The sequence below is a fragment of the Arachis hypogaea genome, chromosome 6 (assembly GCF_003086295.3).
Source record: "Arachis hypogaea cultivar Tifrunner chromosome 6, arahy.Tifrunner.gnm2.J5K5, whole genome shotgun sequence".
Classification (NCBI taxonomy): domain Eukaryota; kingdom Viridiplantae; phylum Streptophyta; class Magnoliopsida; order Fabales; family Fabaceae; genus Arachis; species Arachis hypogaea.
The window spans coordinates 5,776,312-5,797,210 of NC_092041.1; the positions used below are offsets into that span (position 1 = coordinate 5,776,312).

At 34.7% G+C, this 20,899-nt stretch overlaps 3 protein-coding genes across 3 annotated transcripts; all 3 read left to right on the top strand.

Annotated features, from left to right (window-relative positions):
- Positions 1–9,118: 9,118 nt before the first annotated feature.
- Positions 9,119–11,142, top strand: LOC112695581 (small ribosomal subunit protein uS11). Its single transcript, XM_025747976.3, has 6 exons — positions 9,119–9,250; positions 9,722–9,841; positions 9,936–9,981; positions 10,359–10,444; positions 10,682–10,811; positions 10,895–11,142. The coding sequence occupies exons 1-6, from the start codon at positions 9,248–9,250 to the stop codon at positions 10,960–10,962; spliced, it is 453 nt and encodes a 150-aa protein (XP_025603761.1). The 5' UTR covers positions 9,119–9,247; the 3' UTR covers positions 10,963–11,142.
- Positions 11,143–11,762: 620 nt separating this feature from the next.
- On the top strand, positions 11,763–15,690 carry LOC112698062 (uncharacterized). Its single transcript, XM_025751480.3, has 3 exons — positions 11,763–12,214; positions 12,545–14,865; positions 15,490–15,690. The coding sequence occupies exons 1-2, from the start codon at positions 12,145–12,147 to the stop codon at positions 13,093–13,095; spliced, it is 621 nt and encodes a 206-aa protein (XP_025607265.1). The 5' UTR covers positions 11,763–12,144; the 3' UTR covers positions 13,096–14,865; positions 15,490–15,690.
- A 3,345-nt stretch (positions 15,691–19,035) lies between these two features.
- LOC112695583 (nicotianamine synthase) lies at positions 19,036–20,412 on the top strand. Its single transcript, XM_025747977.3, has one exon. It carries the CDS (start codon positions 19,252–19,254, stop codon positions 20,209–20,211), a length of 960 nt encoding a protein of 319 aa, XP_025603762.1. The 5' UTR covers positions 19,036–19,251; the 3' UTR covers positions 20,212–20,412.
- The last annotated feature ends 487 nt before the right edge of the window (positions 20,413–20,899 follow it).

The following is a 20,899-nucleotide window of genomic DNA, read 5'->3' on the forward strand; positions in this document are numbered from 1 at the left end:
TGTTTGTTAAAAGCAACAGTCTTAGTCATTAAATCGGTTGCTCTGTTTGTTGTGCGCTGAATGAGTACTACCGTAACTGTTTAATTACGCTAAAGCATCTCTTTGATTTTGTCAAGCAGAACAAAGTAAGTCCTAATCATGCTAGTTGTGTCTCGCAAAACAAAAAGAAATGTATCAAGATTGTCAGTTTTACATATGACCTCTTTGCACTCGCAATCTCCAGCCATAACAAGCCCTCTCCAAATAACATGAAACTCACAGCAGAAAACACTAGAAAGAGATATACTGGCAGAACAACTTTTTATCCAAATTTTCATGCTGTCTCTAATAATACACCCAAAACCAGCTAATTGCTCATTTTCAAAAACGTTTGCATCGCAGTTCACTTTACGGACATTTATCGGAGGTGGTTCCTAATTATATTGCAAAGAGAAAGGAGTAATATATTTTTGGGTGGTAATGACATTGGAGAAATCTCGAATAGCATGTTTAGTCAAGTGAACAATTTTCTCCCTACTCCATGGATAATCTTGATGAAAGATGTCATTGTTCCTATCCCTCCAAATCCACCAAAAGGCCGTTGCAAAGAGGAACTCATTTTTGTTGAGGTTAGAACAAATCCAAGACACAAAATCCAAACCAAAATCGACAGCGGTCATTTCCAAGTTTAAGCTAATCCAAATCTGACGAGCTTTTTAGCAAGTCCTAAAACAATGGTTAATATCTTCTAGAGTAAGATAACATCTCTGACAAAAATCAGAAGTAGTAAAACCTCTTTAAAATCGGTAGCTGGCTGTGGAAACTCCGTTGTTGAGACAAAGCTAAAGCAGACACTTTATCTTTTCCGGTATTCTCAAGCGCCAAAGCCAATTTTTATTATTATTCCGGCCAAATTTCTTCTTCAATAGCCACTCATACCCGCTTTTAGTCGAGTAGGTGAGAGTATTTGAGTTTGTCCAAAACCAACCTGTTTTATCTCCTGCTTGCTTGATAGGATCAAAGAACATCAAATCAAGTTTAATTTCATCCGAAATCATTGTGCAAAGAATATCCCACCGCCAATGTTCATGGTACCAGACATCTTCTAATTTCAAGAGAGAATCAGAAATGTGCACAAAAGGAAATAAAGGAGCTAGCATTCCAGATGTCGCCAAGCATGATACAAAAAGGATTGAGACATCCTACCTATACACCATTCAAAATCATCACGAAACTTTTCTATTGTCTTATAAATTACTCGCCAAGTACTTAAAACATTATTAGAAAAATTGGGTCAAAAGCAAGAACCCCAGATAAATATTTTGCCAACATAATCCTTACCCAAAGCTTATCTTTATTATGCAGTAATTGCCAAACAAGCTTTCTTAATAAAGCAAAATTCACACATTGAGTATCTCTAATTCCCAAACCTCAATATTTTCTTGAAATGACAAATTTGCTCTACTTTACCAAGCTTAAGGAACGCTCCCCCACTTTTTCCTTCCACAAGAATTGTCTAAGCACATAATCAGTCTTTTGACAAATCGAAATAGAAAAAAGAGTCACTTGCATCTGGTAAATAGAAAGAGAAGAAGCAATAGATTTAATTAAGCAAAGCCTGCCTGCTCTATTAAGGAGTCGACCTTTCCAACTGGCCAACCTATTCCTGATCTTTTCTAAAGAGTCCAGACTAAAACCCCAAAGTGGTCCCTGAGATTGGGCGAGTTACTCATAGTTGTCCCTGACTTTCAAAATTACCTAAAAATGTCCCTCACATTAAGCTCCGGGACCCATAGTTGCCCTGCACCCCTTTCCGGCGCACAGTCAGCAAACGGAGGGATGAGCTGGCACCTCCCTTGCCATGCTGGAGCCAGCAACGGCTAGCTGATGTGGCAAATCGTAATTTTGTACCCAATGTGGTCCTCAGGCCATTAAAACCCTAAAAGCTAAGAATCATTATTATAATTAGTTTCTCTTCTTCCCCTTTCCTTCGTCCCATAGATCTGGTCCACCATTGTCATTTAACGGAGATTCTACTGAAGCTCTGAAGCAATGTTTGGAGGTGAAGGGCAAGCTAGTAGGAGCTCGATACGGTCAATAAGCAATGGATACAGGGCGAAGACCCAAAATCGTAGCAGGCCTACGCGTGTACCAGAACGGTGTGGTTGCGGCTGCCGACCTGTGCTCCGGTGGTCGGGGACAAATTCCAACCCAAATAAGCCATTTTTTGGGTGCCCAAATTATAATGTTAGTTGTAATTGTTGAAATTTCCTAATTTTTCATTCCTTCCCCAAGTTCTAATTTGGTTATTGAAACATTTGTTGATTGCAGACAAATGGTAAAAGATGGTGTGGTTTGTTTGTTTGGGCAGATGTTGGGCAAGAGGCTGTGCCTGCAAAATCAGAAAGTGTTAACTATAATGATGAACAGAAGATGACAGAAGATTGGAGGCTGGAGAAATTAGAATCGGATGTTAGGAGTCAAAAGTTTATGATCAAATTATTGTTTCTGGTTGTTTCTGTTATGCTGTTGTTGTTAGTAGTGGTGTTTTGGAAACTTTGCTATCAAGGTTGAGTGATGATGTGATTGAGTTCATATGTGTAATATTTGCATGAATGAAAAAAAGTTGCTGAACATGTAACTGTGTTAGCCAACCTGTTAGAGATATTAACTACTTTTTGTACCACTAAAGTTAATCTGAATGTTTAGCAATAGCAAAATATATTCATCATTTTAAATCAACAAAGTCATGAGTCATAAGTTTTGACTGCCTTACAAAGCCATAAGCAAGGTACTGCTAACAAGATAAACACAACCATATGTTTGGTAACAAAATACTCATGAAACACAAAGTGAACCTAACCGAACAGCATGTTAAACCAAATTACTTTCACATTGTCTTATACAAAATAACTCCCAATACAAGAAGCATATTATAGAAAAGTCTTCAATCTTTCTTCCTAGGTGCCTTAAATCCCGGAGTTGGAATGAACTTCAGGATACTGCCAAGTCTTGTAGCTGTTCCTGAGCTAGCACCTTGCATGGGATTAATTGGCACATTGGCAGAAGTTGGTGAAATAGATGATTTTCTCTTTGGTGGCAGCTTATCCGGTCTTGAGTTAGTGATAGTACATACTTCAGCAGCCTACAAGAATTGTAGTATATGAGAGGATGCCTTATAATTACATAAGACTAAACGGTTGAGGAGTGGAAAAGATAAATTGATTACCTGCTGAGACTCCTCTGGTTCAGAGTAAATTGGTTGAGAAAGCTCAACTTCAACTGGTTGGACATTAGTGTTTATAGAGTCAGCTGGAGCATCTTTACCAACGTTGGCTTCATTAGCAACATTCTGATCAGGTTGAGGAGTGGGGTCAGGATCAACAGCATTCGAACCATCTTCAACAACATTGACTTCAGATCCACCTGTTTTCTTAGCAGCAGCTTTTGCTTTTGCAGCAGCTTCAGCTTCAGCAGCAAGAGCGTCTGCAACTTTTTTCTTTTTACAACCCCTTTTGGTGTGGCCTTTCTCCCCACAGTAGCTGCATGTGAATGGTGCAAGCTGCCTCTTTAGATTTGTGCTGTCCTTGGTGGAAGTGGGTTTGGATTTCTTGTGGCCACTTTTAGCTTCATCTGTGTCCATCCGCCTTTTTTGTTGTAACTTACCTGGTCCCCTCTTAACGTTTGGAGGTTGGGGCTTAAGAGATTCTGAAACCTCCCAGAAGGTCTGCCCAGGAATGGGATTGATATGATGCTGATATGTCTCCCTATATGATTCCATAGTAACTAGTTTGTGGCAAAAATCTTCTGGATTTTTGTTTACCCTAGCTAGTGCAGCACAGGCATGCACACAGGGTATTCCTAAATTGAAAACATGAAGGAATCAAGTAAGTGCTTATTGTATGGTAGTAATGTATGAATAAACGCTACTTTCCAAATAATAAAATCTACCTGTCAGCATCCAAAATTGACATGTGCAAAGGTACTTTCCTAGATCAACAACATGGTTGGCTGGGTAACCATGCACCTCAAATTTCTCATAACCTGTATCACCTGTCCATATTGGGTGCCAATATCTTGACTCTTTTCTCACTTTCTCCAAACGACTGTGAATTACTGGCGGCAACTTACCCACATGATTAGCTAATTTAACCTTATTCTTCGCTATTGTTCTCATGACAAACATTCTCACACCTTCAAGTAAAGTAATAATTGGCTTGACCCTGGCCTCTTTAATTTTGGAGTTGAATACCTCACACGCATTATTACATATGCTATCTAATTTAGGCCTGTGACTGAATTGACTCCTGGTCCAGTGTTCCCCTCCCCACTGTGATAGATATGCCCATGCATCCTGGTTGATGCGCTTGATTTTGTCCATGTTGTCTCTGAACTCTTGATACATGGTGGCTCGTGCACACTCCCACAACAAGGATCTTAGTTGTAAATCCTTCCATTGCTTGTTAAAATTCTGCCATAAGTGCCAAACACAAAAGCGGTGATGGACCCGTGGCATCACCTCTTCCATTGCTGGCAACAAACCCTGAGTACCAAATCAGATACCATATCAGCATAACAGTCCCATGACCATAATTCACACTCACTATAATAGTCCCTTACTTTTGACAAATTACACATAATAGTCCCTTACTTTTGACAAATTACACATAACAGTCCACGATTACTACACATACACCAACAAGAATGCATACAATTCCCTAGTGAATAAACAACATAGAACTTCAACAACAATTTTTATCTCTACTCATTAATAACAAATTACACATAATAGACCACGATTACTACACATACACCAACAAGAATGCATACAATTCCCTAGTGAATAAACAGCATAGAACTTCAACAACAATTTTTATCTCTACTCATTAATAACAAATTACACATAATAGACCACGATTACTACACATACACCAATGAGAATGCATACAATTCCTTAGTGGATAAACAGCATAGAACTTCAACAACAATTTTCATCTCTACTCATTAATAACAATGAACCTTTTTATAACATACTAATGAATTAGAAAATACCTTCTGCATGTCAGAGATAAAGCACCATCCATGTTGCCTATAGTCTCCAAGGTCCTGGTGAAGCAACTCAAGAAACCACTTCCAATTCTCTTTGTTTTCTACGCCAACAATTGCCCACGCTATGATGTAGATATGGTGATTGGCATCCTGACCCACTGCCGAAAGAATTTGGCCACCAAATTGAGTTTTCAAGAAAGCACCGTCGAGTCCAATCAACGGTCAGCATCCGGCTTTGAAACCATTCTTGCATCCATTCAAGCACACATACATTTTATCAAATACTGGATCAGATTCTGGTTGGGGAGTGCAACAAATTTCAACTGTTGATCCAGGATTAGTCTTGAGAAGTGTAAGACCATAATCCCTCAGCATTTTGTATTGTTCCTTTTCATCCCCGAACACAGCATTTCTTGCATCAAACAGGGCCCTTGAAATTGAGTTCTTGTTCAATGTCAAGTCAAACCTTGACTTGAAGTAAGTGGCAGCATCACAATGCTTGAAATTTGGGTACTTCCTAACCTTCTTCACTAGTTTACTGGCCACCCAATTTCTGTTAGCTGCCTTGTTCTTGTCTTCCCTTGGGCATGTATGATCATTAACAAATGTCTTTATTTGCCAACAAGTATCTTCATGATCCCTGGATGCATACACCACCCATGGACATCCTTTCACCTGACATGTAGCCCTCATCCTCACATTGTCATTCTTCCTGAACCTAATCCTTCTGCCCTCTTGGATTGTGAACTCCCTAACAGCCTCCTTAAAGTCCCATTTTGTGTTGAATTTCATGCCAACTTCCAGTTGCAGTTCCCCAAACCTTATACCTTCTCTAAACACAGGACAAACATCAGAGGACTCCTCATCTGTCCACTCATCCTCTGAATTTGGGGGAGTCTTCATTTCTTCAGAATGCCATGAGTTTGCGCTGTCTGAGTCAGCCCCTGGATCATATGCATTATATGCATCATCCCCCGTTCCTCCTACAAAGCCTAGGTCCACATCCCCATCTGAGACCTCCTCAACATATGCATCATCCTCAATAGTAACTTGGTCTTTATGCTTACTAAACGCAGCAGCAGGAGCATGTTTAAATCTAATGTCTTTTTCCACAGTCTTAGCCTTACAAACATCATTATCATAATAACCATCATCAGAAGAAGAACTTTCTTCGGCCCTTGGCTTATACAAACTATCTTCGTCACTATCATATGAATCAGAGGATAGTGCATCACCTCCCTTTTGTCGTGCTTGCAACACTGCCTTTCCCTTAGCAACACTCCTCGTACAAGGCCTTGAATTAGTAGGAGGTTTTGGATTTTGATTAGTAGGAGGTTTCGGCTGTGGATTAGTGGAAAGTTTTGGCTTTTGATTAGTGGGAGGCTTCGGTTGTGGAGGAGTGGGGGGTTTTGCCTTTTGATTAGTGCGAGGCTTCGGCTGTGGATTAGTGAAAGGTTTTGGCTTTTCATTAGTAGGAGGCTTTGCCTGAGATTGATCATTCGAATTGGCAAGAGGTATCTCCTGACTTGGAGAGTTTGGATTCGTCAGAAATTCTGGCATAGTTGGAGGTGTTGGATTAATAGGAGGAGTTGGATGAATCGGAGTGTCAACTGTGTTGACAGGTATTGGCTTGTTTTGGGGAGATTCAGTGCTGAGGTTCCTCTCTTTGTCATTAGGCACAGCCCCTTCTTCTTCTGCAAGAACCACTCCTGTATTGTCCATGCCCGCCTTTTCCTGCTGATCTTCTAAATAATCTGGAGATGACACCCCATGTTCGAAATACACATCCATCAGACCATTATTCTTCTGAGCAAGGAAACACATCTCCCTAAGCTCGTCGTCACTCTTTAGATTCCTTAATCCAGTTTCTAACTTCCTCCCGGGGACTAGCCACCAACACTGAAGGATCTTGTCATAGCCTAACTCCCTGTAATAATTCCTTATGAAGAAAACGTCCAAGGTATCCTCATCTAGATCACCTAGGCAAGTTACGTTGTCAGGGGTATACCTCAAATTTCCTTCATCATCTTTCTCAAAATTTCCTCCATGATGAAACATGATATCCAATAACACATCCATCTGCACCAACAAATCAATACCATTGAATCACCACCATGCATTAACCCAATGTTAAAAATATCTCTATTTCATTGCCAAAAAACAGAGCATACACACACCAAACCCTTTGCCCTAACTAAAATCCCTCAATACAATCCTTTAAGGTAATGCAACCATAAAACTATAAGACAACCCAACACAGTAACTACGCAATCATACACCTTGATCATTTATGATTGATGAAATAAATTAAATTTTTTTTTCAACCAACACATACCTTCAACGGCGAAGAAGACAGACAAACCACTTGCCTCCAAAGGAACACCAAACTATTCAAATGACCTGTGGCAGTTGAGGAGACGGAGAAGATGAACCTAACTCGCTGCCATTGATGAGAGAACGGGAAGACGAAGACTGAGCGTGAAGGAGAGGAGACGAAGTCTGATAGTGTTCAAACAAATATGCTGAAGGCAAACCGTTTTCAAGGGCTCCTTCTGTATGAACGACGTCGTTTACTTCTTCATTGGGCGCCAAATCCATACTGCGTCGTTTCAGAAAGCTCCAGCATGGCAAGGGAGGTGCCAGCTCATCCCTCCGTTTGCTGACTGTGCGCCGGAAAGGGGTGCAGGGCAACTATGGGTCCCGAAGCTTAATGTGAGGGACATTTTTAGGTAATTTTGAAAGTCAGGGACAACTATGAGTAACTCGCCCAATCTCAGGGACCACTTTGGGGTTTTAGTCAAAGAGTCCAAGAAAACAGACCTAGTAGCTCGAGGATGATTAAGGTTCATCCCCAAGTATTTGCCTAAGTCAATAGTAAAAGGAATATGAGAAACACCAGACAACATTTTCTTCCTTCTATTAAAGATTTTTCTAGAACAAATAGTTTTGGATTTTTCAATGTTAACCTTCATATCTAAAGCTTTGCAGAACAACTCAAAGGTGTGCACGACATTCTAAACTTAATTTTTTTCCGCTTTACAAAAAAAAGGAGGAGGTCATCTGCAAACATCAAGTGAGAAACTTTAAGTCCCTATCTAAAAACAGCCACACCATTCCAAATACCCTCGTCAACTTATTTAGAAATGAAGCACGCCAATCTCTCCATGCACAAAACAAATAAATAAGGAGAAATTAAATCTCCTTGCCTGAGTCCTCTGCGAGGTTGGAAGCTATCCAATCTATTCCCATTCCAAAAGATTGAAAGATTTGAGATCTGAACATAATTCATTACAAGCCGAATAATTAGAGAAGGAAAGCCAAAAGATTCAAGAGTGTGCTCAAGAAAATTCCAATCAACTATATTTATTAAAATATTATTCTATTTTGATATATTTTATGGTATAAATCAAATAACTTATATATTATATCTTTCTTTAGATTATTTAATTTTAGATATTAAATTATTATTTTAGAAGAATTGTTACAAATATTTGAATTTATTCTAATTTTTTCTTTAACTTATATAAATGATTGTAAAATTTTATTTGACAAAAAAAATATTTTTTGAAATAAAATTTATGAGTCAAACTTTGTTTGAGTGCCAATATATTATTTTTGTATTTATATGTTATTTTTTGTTTAAATCTAATTTATCAAAATTAAATAGACAAAAAATTGATTCTCTTCTCTATACTTTACAAAAAATTCTACTTAAGTAAATACTTCAAAATATATATATATCTATATATATATATATATATTGTTAGAATTAATTTTCATTATATATATTATATCATTATGTTATACTATAAAATATTTTATGATATAATTTTTTATGAGTAAAATATTAGAGACAAAAAGTGTATTTTATTTTAATATTAATATTAATATTCTTTCTTTTTTTTTAGAGTGCTTCATAATTTATTATTTTTTATGTTTTTTGGGTCAAGAAAAATTCAGAGTGCTACATCTTTTTTTTTTGGGATCTGGGAGAGTGCTACATCTATCTGAGATGATGCTGTTTGAATTTAAAATTTATTTTCTTTGGGTTGTTTGATTAGTTTTGTTTCTGGGCTTCTATGAGGCCCAAGTCCAACTCCAGTATTACGTAGTTCTCTACAAAATTTAAAACCCTAACGCATTCCACTGTCTGGGTATATATCACAAACCTAGGGTAAGTGAAAGCTGATTCTCACTGCGCAACCTTCGAGCACCAACCATGGTATGTCTCTCTCTTTCTGTTAGATTTCGTTTCACCAATTTCTGTTGCTTAGTCTTCCATTCTTATTCTTAATTATTAGTCCACGTCATTTTGTTTGATCTGTGATAATCAATGAAGAAGTCTGATTGTAGTGTATTAGGAGATTCAGCTAGACGTTGATTTTCCTTTTAAATAAAATCTCTTTTTCTTTTCCCCTAGCTACCTGTATTTTCGTTATGATCTGATTCTTTGTATGCATCTTTTTAATCTTTACTTAATTAGCTGAACCCTTCAGTAGCAGCTAAAAACAGGATTGAAGGGAATGGTGGGAAGCTCTCATTGTTCTGTTAATTAGAAGGAAGCAATAATTAGATGCTATTTTTTCATTATTAGAACTTGTTATGTTAGTTGCGTTGGGAATTAGTTGTGCAATTGGGAATGTTATGAGAATATTCAGTTTTAAGACTGTGTGTGGTGTTGATTCTTTTGCAGTCGAGGAGAAAGGTTAGAGAGCCCAAGGAGGAAACCGTCACTCTTGGCCCTGCTGTTAGAGAGGGTGAACATGTTTTTGGTGTTGCTCGCATTTTTGCATCATTCAATGACACCTTTATTGTGAGTACACTATGTTCATCTTTTTTCTCCTTGTTCTTTATTTTATTTGAATTTGCTGAATCGATGGTTTTGATTGGGTGATTTCTCATTGCAGCATGTGACTGATTTGTCTGGAAGGGAAACCCTTGTCCGCATCACTGGTAAGTGTGTTTCTCTTCACATTGCCTTAAGCTATAAACAAAGATTCTTATTACATGGATACTTTATTCTATAACAGTTCTATAGCCAATTTCAATGTTTTTTTGAGGTATTTGAAACTCCTGCCGTATATTTTTTCACTTTTTCCAAGATTATGTTTTATGAAACTGTTTCAACTTTCAAGTAATACTAAACATATGCCTTATTTTATAATAATGTAAACTAGCCAATATTTTAATGACTATTACATTCTCAAACTGCAAAATTTTACTTTCTACTTTATGTAGCACCAAAGTAACTGTTTTAGCTTTCCAGGAATTCCTGATAAGTCTCGGAATAAATCCATATGTATCTTATGTATTTTGTTTCTTATAATCAGGTGGAATGAAGGTTAAAGCTGACAGAGATGAATCATCCCCATATGCTGCTATGCTTGCAGCACAAGATGTTGCTGCTAGATGCAAGGTCTTTATGATTATCCTCATATAGACTTTCATGACTATATAATACATGTGAATCTCGTGTTGTTCATACTGTTGATTTAGTAATTTTATATTGTTCATATCAATAATAGTCGGTGTTTATGTTTTTCAATATTTTTCCATTTCTATTCCTGTTAGTCTGCTACATGATTATTCCAACTTGTGATCACATCTCTGTATAGTGTTCAAAGTTCACTGACTTGATTCTATTTGGAAGCAGGAGCTGGGCATAACTGCTCTTCATATCAAGCTCCGTGCCACCGGAGGAAACAAGACAAAAACACCTGGCCCTGGTGCTCAGTCTGCTCTCCGTGCCTTGGCTCGCTCTGGAATGAAAATTGGCCGCATAGGTATATGCATTTATGAGATGCTGCGATAAACTTGATGCTTGACTAATTTTTACAATTGTTAATCATGTTTTTGTTTTCTTCAGAGGATGTGACTCCGATTCCTTCAGATAGCACTCGTAGAAAGAGCGGTAGAAGGGGAAGAAGGCTTTGAAGATTGCTATGGCTGCCCAAGCCTTCTGTTTTTGTCTGTGTTTTGAAATTCCGAACTCTATTGTACTTCTTGACGGTTGACTTGTTTGTCCAACTGTTTTAATTGAGCTTGTTTAGAGTTTCCGTTTGATGCCCCCGTTGGACAGTAAAATACAAAACAAAATACATGAAAATTTTATTAGACTGCTATTTTTTAAAACAATCACGCTAAATCAGCTTGTTAGCCTTCTTATCTTCGAAATCTGATACATTTCCCCGTGTGACAGTAAAATACAAGACAAAAATACATGAAAATTTTATTAGACTGCTATTTTTTAAAACAATTACGCTAAATCAGCTTCTTAGCCTCATCTTCGAAATCTGATACATTATTTTATACGAATAAAGTACCAAATATTGGTATATGTTCAAAATTACAAAGAAAATAAGGCGTGCAACGTTTTTCTTTCAAGTTATGAGATGAAGTTACTTATAAGTTTTTAAACTAGTTCATCCAGAAACAAAATGAATTTATAATTAACCAAGTGAAATGAATTTCATAATTAATATTTGAGATTAAGGTGGTTTTGTAAAATATAGTATATACGAGCTCATCCAAAATGTCATATGGCTGCACAGGATAGAGACACACTGAGAACAGGGCAGGATATTGATGGACAGAAACACAAAATTTTATGTTCCCTTGTTAGTGTTTCTGTGTCTTTTCTGTCAGGATGGACACAAAATACACTAATTCAAATACACTAATTCAGTGTCTCAGTATCATGTCTCTTTAAACAAAGGCAGCCTATATGGTCTAGTAGCTAAACATATGTTGGATGTTTCTGACTTTCTGTACTGATCAAAATGAATTTCATTTTGTGATACCGAAACCAAGCCTTTTATAATAATGTTTTCCAGAGGTGGAAAAAACCAAATCCGAGCTATGTCCCAATTTGATGGAGCAAGAGCCCATTTTGTAGAAAGAAACATTGGGATCCATGACAAGGATGGTCCACTTCACACAGTCTAAACAGAAATTAAAAAAATAACTGAATATGAACATGAAACCATAGTTAGAATCTACTCAATCTAACTCTGCATCTTGCCTTTCCTCCAAGCTTCATTAATTTTTGTTTGTTTGTATCAAATAAACATTAATTGGATTCGGTTTCCCATATACCGTTACTGTTGTTCCGATGACATGGATTTCCACAAGAAACGCGTCCGGTTGCTGGTATTTGTCGCCTTCATCATTGTTCTTAGCATGGCAGGTACCTAATTACCTTCCACCCCACTCTCAATCTCAATTCAATGTTATTAATTTATTTTTGACAGATCGCTATAACATTAATTTGATGCATGTTATATATAATAATAATTGAGAAATATCATCATATATTCATTGTATTGTCGATTATGAACATATATATAAGGGAGAAACAATATAAGAAAACACATTTGGATCTGTCATAAGTTCAACCCTGTTGTTATTTGCATTAGCATCATTAATTATATTAACTTGGAGTGCTTTCCCAACAATGAAACGTTCTTGTTTCTAACAATCTCAAATAATGGTTTTTAATTTCATTTTATTTTCCAAGCTGAGAAATGCAGGAAGCTTGTTCCGGATCATGCAACATCCAAGAGTGGAAAGTTTACAGTGTGGAATTGCTTGGACATGGGATACGGAAGTCTAGCATGCGGTGTTAAGGAAAGTACGAAGCTGTATTTCCACAACTTAAGAGCTGCACATATTGAGAAAGCCAAGAACCAAGCAATGAAATCTGCACTGACTGATGCAAAGTCACAGGGCATGGCACAGTCATTAGCAGAGAAGCATGCTGAGAAAGAAGGCGCAAAGGCGGCGAAGTTGGCTTCGCACAAGGCTCAGCGCGTGATAGGTCCCATGATATCTTCTGGATGGGACTTCTTTGAGGCAGTGTACTATGGTGGGAGTGATGCAGAGGGTGCAATCAGGGGAAGCGGCACTTTGTTTGGTTCATATCTTGGTGGCTTCTTTGGGGAACAAAGGCTTGGCAGACTTGGTTTTCTAGTGGGTAGCCAAATGGGAAGTTGGTTTGGTGGTAGAATTGGCCTAATGCTCTATGATATTCTTAATGCAATCCATTTCTTGATCAATCTTAGGAACTGAAACTATCATATTTTAAACAATTAGTTTCACTATAAAATATCAACATTTACAGATACCATTTATACATTTACTTAGGAGTTTCTTCTATCATGCCTATAATTAAGATACAAAATATAAGGTCTTTACTTTTTTATTTTTCACCTTTTAGACAAATTCCATACAAATGCTTTAGACACCCAAAATTTCCTTATTCAAGTGATTACTCATATAAAATTATCTTCATGTAAAGATGATATAGATATCATCTTCGTATGAATTATCATCTTTTATACAAAAGAAGAGTGCTAGGAGACCAACAAGTTTTGTGATTTGTAATCATCAATTAGTTATTATTGGTGATTTTAATGATGTGAGATTACTCACTTTATTTTTACTAGTTAAATGTTGGCCAAATTTTAATAAAACTACTTGCTCCTAGACTTTTTCTATACAAAAAACTGGTCACCATTTATTTATTATTCTTTTTAGTTTCTAACTTATAATACAAAAACAGATTTCATTTCACTACTTTGTGTCATTCCTCTTTTAAATTCTTGTGAAGGTTAGGATAGAAGATATAAGGGGAAAGCTAAGCATGATTCAGAGGAATACGTATTATTATTATATGTGGTTTCCGTTAGGTACACGGCGTGGTGTGTCGTGTGGTGGCCATACACCTCTTTGAGAGTGATGGAGTAACGGAGGAAGCATCATTCATGGAAGAGACAATGTTGAGTTATCTATCTGTTATGTGGTTCCGGCGTCGTGTGGTTGCCATACTCCCATTTGCATCAATCAAATAAATAATAAAAGTATTTTTGACTTCAACCATAACCCACCAATATGCTCAATCAGCATTATTCAACTTTTCATTATTATTATTTTATGCAATCTTTGTCTTATGCACTGCAATAAAATTGGAATGGTACAACCGAAAGCTAAGCTAGCTAGCTACGTGATGCCCCATATCTTTAATATAGCCGTATATCTTCATCTCTTGTAGTTGTATGGTATCTTCTTTTTTCTCTCAGATACCCCTACCCTACACGCACCTTGTTGTAAAAGTGCTTTATGTTATTGGTTTGCACTATTATATTGACTATTCCCTTTTAATTTGATTTGTTTCAGCGTCGAGTAATCGCATTTGGTTGCTACTGTTACTGCCATCTTGCAATTGGAGTGGCCAAATTGCCCAAAAATAGACATCAGAATATAATTCAGATAGTTGGATACTGTCGTAAAGATGTCTACCTATCAAATACGGATATTTGTTTATGAAAAAGTATAGAGAATAATAATCAATCTGAATAATAGAATAAAAAGGATAAAATAAAATTAAAATTATAAATTAGATGATTAATTAATTATTAATAATTTTAAATTTTGAAATTTAAAAAATAAATATTTCAAATTGAACCAAACAGTTACACTCAATATCACGCTAACTTCTGTTTTTCATTCGCGAACTCCGGTTTGCAGAGTAATCCAGCTGCCGTTTCACTTTCCCGTTCTTCGGTCCGACGCTGTCCAGACTCCAGCTGCCGCCGTCCAGCCTTTAGCTGACGCCGCCCAGCCTCTCCGCGGACGGCCGATTGCGCAGCACCAGCCCCGGACAGCCCGCCACCGCCAGCCTCTCTACGAACGTTCGATCGCAGCGCACCAGCCCCAAAAGCCTCTTTCACGCTGCCCACCCGCCGTGCAGCCTCCCCCACAGTCCACTGCGTTCACCGTCCCAGCGTCATTATCCGCGACGCGACAGATCTCATGAACGTATGAAGAAACTTTATCATGGTGGGTTCTTTTGTTTATTCATCTCTTTCTTTTTTTTGCTGGTTGCTTTTTTTTCTTCTTTCAGGTTTAGACACACCTAAATACCATCATGTGTTAGTGTATCTTATTTTTAATATTTATTTTTGAAATGAGTTTAAAAATAATATATATTATTAATTATTAAAATAATTAAAATTTTAATTTATATTTTAATATTAATAATATATTAAAATATTATTATAATTTATTTAAAAATACTTTATATTTTATATATATTATGTCTCAATATTTTATAAAAATTTTAAATTTATTGTCCGTGTATCTCGTATTCTATATGTATCATTTTCTGTATATTATAAATATTTACGCATAAAAATGATATTACAAACTATTAAATTTTTTAACGTATTTAATCGAATAATCTAACTATTCACAATACCTACTATACCTACTATCTTCACATGAAATTATGTATTCAGGGAGCATTAACCGTATAGACAAGGGGTCAGGGTAGAAAGAACAGAAGTAGCATTAAGCTAAGGCACATAAAAAATAATCATATAATATTATTGTTGCATTATTAGTGGACATATACAAACTATTTTTCCGCCCCAAACATCTAATCTGATGTCTATTTTGTTTCAGTGAGACCTCCTATTCAATCTACAGTAAGAGGAGGCCCCAATTCTGTGGACGTTTGTTGGAGGAAACATTAGGGTGATGATCCCATCCACTTGACCATTGCTATCTACTAATTCTGTATTAAACCTGGCTCGAATAATGTTGTAGGGACCTAGTTTATCGGCCCTTTCGCTTATACTAAATTCACTGTTTTTATATCCATTATATATGATGGGAAATGATGCAAGTCCACCGAGGTAATTAATTAGATAGATTTAATAAAAAGTAAAATATAATTGAAGGATTGAAATTGCTGAAAAGTTTATTATGAATTATGAAAAGCAGACGTTTTGTTGAGTTGTGTGTTCGTATGTTAGACGTATTTGTTAACTATGCTTAATAAAAATTATTTTTCAGACATATTTGAATATATTTAAATTTTATCACGTTTCAATGTATCTAACTTTATATTTAATATGTATTTTTGAAATAAATTTAGAAATAGTACATATTATTATTTATTAAAATAATAATATTTTAAATATTTTATATAATTAAAATAAAATATTAAAAATAATTAAATATTAATTTATATTTTAATATCAATAAAATATCAAAATATCATTATAATTTATCTGAAAAATACTTTATATTATATATATATATATATATATATATATATATATATATCTTTGTGTCTTATTAAATTTTAAAATTGGTGTATCGACGTATCATGTATCGTTTTACATCACATAAAAAATTATTTTTTGCAACAAAATGTCCCAACGTACTCATTTTATCTAAGATTTTAAAATTTTAGGAATAAAAATAATAATTTATTTTTGAATAAAAAATTAAATACATCTGTCAGTCAAAAATAAATAAGTTATAAGTTTTGAAGTAGAAATTTGTTTCATGGGTTTATCAAAAATGACATATTGACAAGGGAGTAAATTTCGATAGATAAAGACTCATTCAGAAAAAATAAAGAAGTTGATAAGTGAAGCTAAGACTCTAATAACAATTACTCACATTATGCAAAAGAGCGGAAACGGTTTATAGATTAATGCACTTGAGAGTTATATTTGAATTTGATTTATTGAAGATTCTTATAAATAGGTGAAGGTTTGAAGAAAAGAGTGTTAAAATTCGTTTTCAAAAAACATTTTTTCACACTTATATCTCCAGCGATTTTCTAAATCTGCAAAGAGTTTTTTTGTAGAATTTCTTTCGTGTCTTTTAAATTTTATTTAATGTAATCTTTATTTTATTGCAAATTTAGCTTTTAAACAAATTTATTCTTTATGTTTTCTTTTAAAACTTAGCACTTATGTTTTTTATTTTAAAGTCCTTTTATTTTGTCAAAAGCAGTTTACTGTTTACTTAAATTGAATGTTATTCTTTTTAATTCCAGTCATTTTATTTTTAAATTTATTTTGCTTTTTTTAGATTTTCTTTTATTGTTTTATTCAATTAAAAGAACATTTTGATACACTTTTAAAAATTGATAGGACTAAATTTCGCTCTCAAATCGTTTGATATCGAACTATTTAAATTTGTTAAAAATCTATAAAATAATATCATATAATAATAAGGGTTTGAATCTATGTGTTATCACTGTAATAAAGACAATTTTTTAGTAGACAATTTGTAAAAATTCTGTAAATAGGCCTCATTAAAAAAATGCTTTGAAGATAATAGTTGTCTTACTAATTGAAGAAAACTAAATTTTTATTCAACTTAAAAAGTAGACTTATAATAAAAAAGAAAGGATGACCTAAATTTTTTCCAACTTTAGAACAAGAAGTTGAATAGAGATTAAATCTAGAACAGTATAAGGCAAAGCGATTAAGGAAAAATTGTTTGCACCAGACAAAGGGAATTATTTTTCTGATGTTGAATGTCAACATTTTCAGATTCACATCCCTACTCACTTTTATAAATTTTTATACAATTATTTTTTTTATAAAATTAATAATTAAAATTTGTATAATAATTTAATCAAATTATTTAATAATTTTTAAATTAATGTATTAAAAGAATTATGTTTCGTCCTGTATCAAGAACAAAATTAATAAACAAATGAAGGTATAATCATTATCAACATTTATATGCATTAAGATGTGTTTTTGTCGTTGTATATAGTTGTATATAAAGAAGGTGGTAAAGACAAATTTTTCTTATTTAAAGTGCCAATCTTGTGTGAACTACTCTAATTAAATGATGCTGATAGTACGTGGCTAAAGACAATAATAAAACTTTCGTAAGGGACTTAGCTCCCGCCAGTGAGAAGAAAATTTAAAAAATATATAAACAAAATAAATATCAAATATAATTGAGATAAAAGACAAAAATAGTTATCACATTAATTAATTAATAATTTTTAATTTGTGTGAATTTTACTGAATAAAATTAAAATGGTTATTTTTTAATATTGTGCACTTTATCAATTCTTTACTCAAATTTAAAGAAACAAAAAAGGAAAATTTATTTGTATCAAACGAAATTAATATTTGAATAGTCATAATGTACTATTTTGTAATAAATAAATCTTTTAAAATTTAAAATAAAGGCTTATTTAATTTTTTTAAATGTTTAGCTATTATATATTTAATATGATAATATTAGAAGATAATATAACTAAAGTTATTTTATTTAAGTTAATATTTATAATTTTATGTATATAAGATACATAATTATATATTTATTATATTTAATATTATTCAATTATTTCAGTATTTCTATACTTTACTCATACTTCAATTTTTTTACTTTATCTTCACATCTCCAAAAGAGTACGTACTCTTTGTATTCTTGTATTAAAATTTGAGAGTTCTTTATTTTTTTTGTTTTTTATGTCTTGAATTTTAGATTTTATTTTTTTAATAAATAAAATATTTTTCTTGTCTTAAAAAAAATATTTTAATATAATTTTAAAAAATAAAATAAATTATAATTTAGAGTTATTTTACACTATTTTTTATTGTCTTTCAGATGTATTTGATAATAACGGATAAAATATCATGATGATGATGTGCTCTGAGATGTTGCCATGTTATTATTACTCTGTTTGTATCGTCAATTTTTCATCTTTTTCTTTTTATTACTGATTAACAACTGTTTTCTGTTTTCTGCTGCATGTTGATACTCGTGTCATCGTATGTTAACAGCAACTTGTATTACAACTTGCAAGTCCACAGAAACCCTAATTTTATGTTAAGCATGGGATATGAGGCGAGTATAGAGATGAAACTCTTGTTCTTGTTTGGTTCCGATTATATGTTTAATTAATTTACTTCTCCAAGATCATTGTTATTTGCGGCACTATCTTTATTATTAACTATATTCTTATGTTGAACAGCACAATGTTTGACATAGAGATTATTAGTAGCATTAGTATATATCACCCACAAAGTAGTTTTGATGATATCTAATCATGATATCATATTAAATTAATGATAAAGATTCATATGCACTTATTTTAATATAAAATTAATAGTTAAAAATTATTCGATATAATTTAGTCCAATTTATTAAACTATTAATATTTTTTAAATATTATCAATTTTACATCAAGATAACTATATATAAATTTTCACTCAAATTAACACCTAAAGTTGTGTTAAATCAAATTAAAGATAAGCTAAGCAACATAGTTTATGACAGTATTATTCGGTTTGAGAGTATGTGGAGCCCACAGTTGAGCATAAATAATGACCTGATCTGAGAGGAGAGTGGAGCATAGATGCATATAGAAAAGAAGAAAGCACAAAGAGTGTCGACATAATGGTGTGCCAAGAAGAAGTGTTGATCTCAAAAGTATGCGAGCTGTATTCAGAAATAGCGAGTCTAGAGAGTCTGAAACCGTGCAAGAATGTGGACACCCTATTCACAGAGCTTGTCCTGACATGCATACCACCAAGCCCCATCGATGTCACAAAGCTCTCAAAGAACCTTCAAGAGATAAGATCCAACCTCATCAGGCTCTGTAGCATAGCCGAGGGTCATTTGGAGCACCACTACTCCGCCATCCTTGGCTCCTACGATAACCCTCTCCACCATCTCCACATCTTCCCTTACTATAAAAACTACCTCAAACTCGGTCTTCTTGAATTCACAATCCTCTCCCAACACTGCGGCCCACAACTCCCCAACAAGATCGCCTTTGTTGGCTCCGGCCCTCTTCCTCTAACTTCCATTGTTCTCGCATCCAACCACCTCCCTTCAACCACTTTCCACAACTATGACATCGACTCTTCCGCCAACTCGAGCGCCATGCGCTTGGTCTCAGGAGATCCTGACTTGTCCAAGCGCATGGCGTTTCACACCAATGATATATTGGATGTGAGTTGTTTGGAAGAGTTTGACGTTGTTTACTTGGCGGCGCTTGTGGGAATGGACAAGGAAGAAAAGAACAGAGTGATTGATCACTTGTCAAAGTACATGGCACCTGGTGCTGTTCTTATGCTGAGGAGTGCTCATGGCGCTCGTGCTTTTCTGTACCCTGTTGTTGAGCCCTGTGACCTTAGAGGCTTTGAGGTTCTCTCTGTGTTCCACCCTACTGATGAGGTTATCAATTCTGTTCTCATAGCCAGAAAATACCCTCTTTCTGTTGTTGACCAACAACAAGGACTTGGTTCTATGATACTACCCAATAAGTGCTCTGATGAGATTCAAGCCTTCAACCACCCTCTCAATCATGGCAACATCATCATTGAGGAATTAACCCTTGACGATCAACTCTGATGATCTCTTCAGATTTTAGATATTTTCTTTATCTTTACCAATTGAATTTGGGGGCCATGTTCTAGTAGCTTAATTAGTCTATATTTAATTTCCACTTGTGCTTGCATCTCATCCATCATCTTGCTAGAATTATTACATATCTTTTCATAATGTTACTGCTGATCTTAAATTTTCAATAAATATACAAGATACTATTGCAAATGTGTGTGCGCTTTTTGGATTGTTGAGTCTTTGGACAACTCTTCCGAGCAAACCATATTCACAAGGTGAGTTCAACAGATATCTCTAAAGTGATAAGATGAATGAAAAATAAATAATGAGTGCTAAGGCAGCAATTTTTGTATTTTGTAACCATCAATTGGCTATCAATAGTGTTTGGTGTGAGATTACATCTAACATAGGGAGATTACTCATTTTTTTTTATGGTTAAGTGCCGCCCACAAAACACAAAAATTGCTAGTCGCTTAGACTTTTCCATAAAGAATTTAGGGTAATAACTAGGGCTGAAAGTGAGTCGAGCTAGCTCGAGCTCGACTCGTTAATAGCTCGATAAGTTAAGCTCGTGAGCTAGTGAGCCAATCTTGAGCTTGGAATTGAGCTCATAAATTAAATGAGCCGAGTTTGAGCTTGGATAAGCTCAGCTCATTAGCTCGTGAGCTGACTCGATTATATGTTAAAACACATATCC

Coding starts and splice junctions, on each gene's coding strand:
- LOC112698062 (XM_025751480.3), top strand. CDS start 12,145: ATGGATTTCCACAAGAAACGCGTCCGGTTGCTGGTATTTGTCGCCTTC. Junction 12,215..12,544: donor CATTGTTCTTAGCATGGCAG/GTACCTAATTAC, acceptor TTATTTTCCAAG/CTGAGAAATGCAGGAAGCTT.
- LOC112695583 (XM_025747977.3), top strand. CDS start 19,252: ATGGTGTGCCAAGAAGAAGTGTTGATCTCAAAAGTATGCGAGCTGTAT.
- LOC112695581 (XM_025747976.3), top strand. Junction 9,982..10,358: donor AACCCTTGTCCGCATCACTG/GTAAGTGTGTTT, acceptor TCTTATAATCAG/GTGGAATGAAGGTTAAAGCT. Junction 10,812..10,894: donor AATGAAAATTGGCCGCATAG/GTATATGCATTT, acceptor TGTTTTCTTCAG/AGGATGTGACTCCGATTCCT.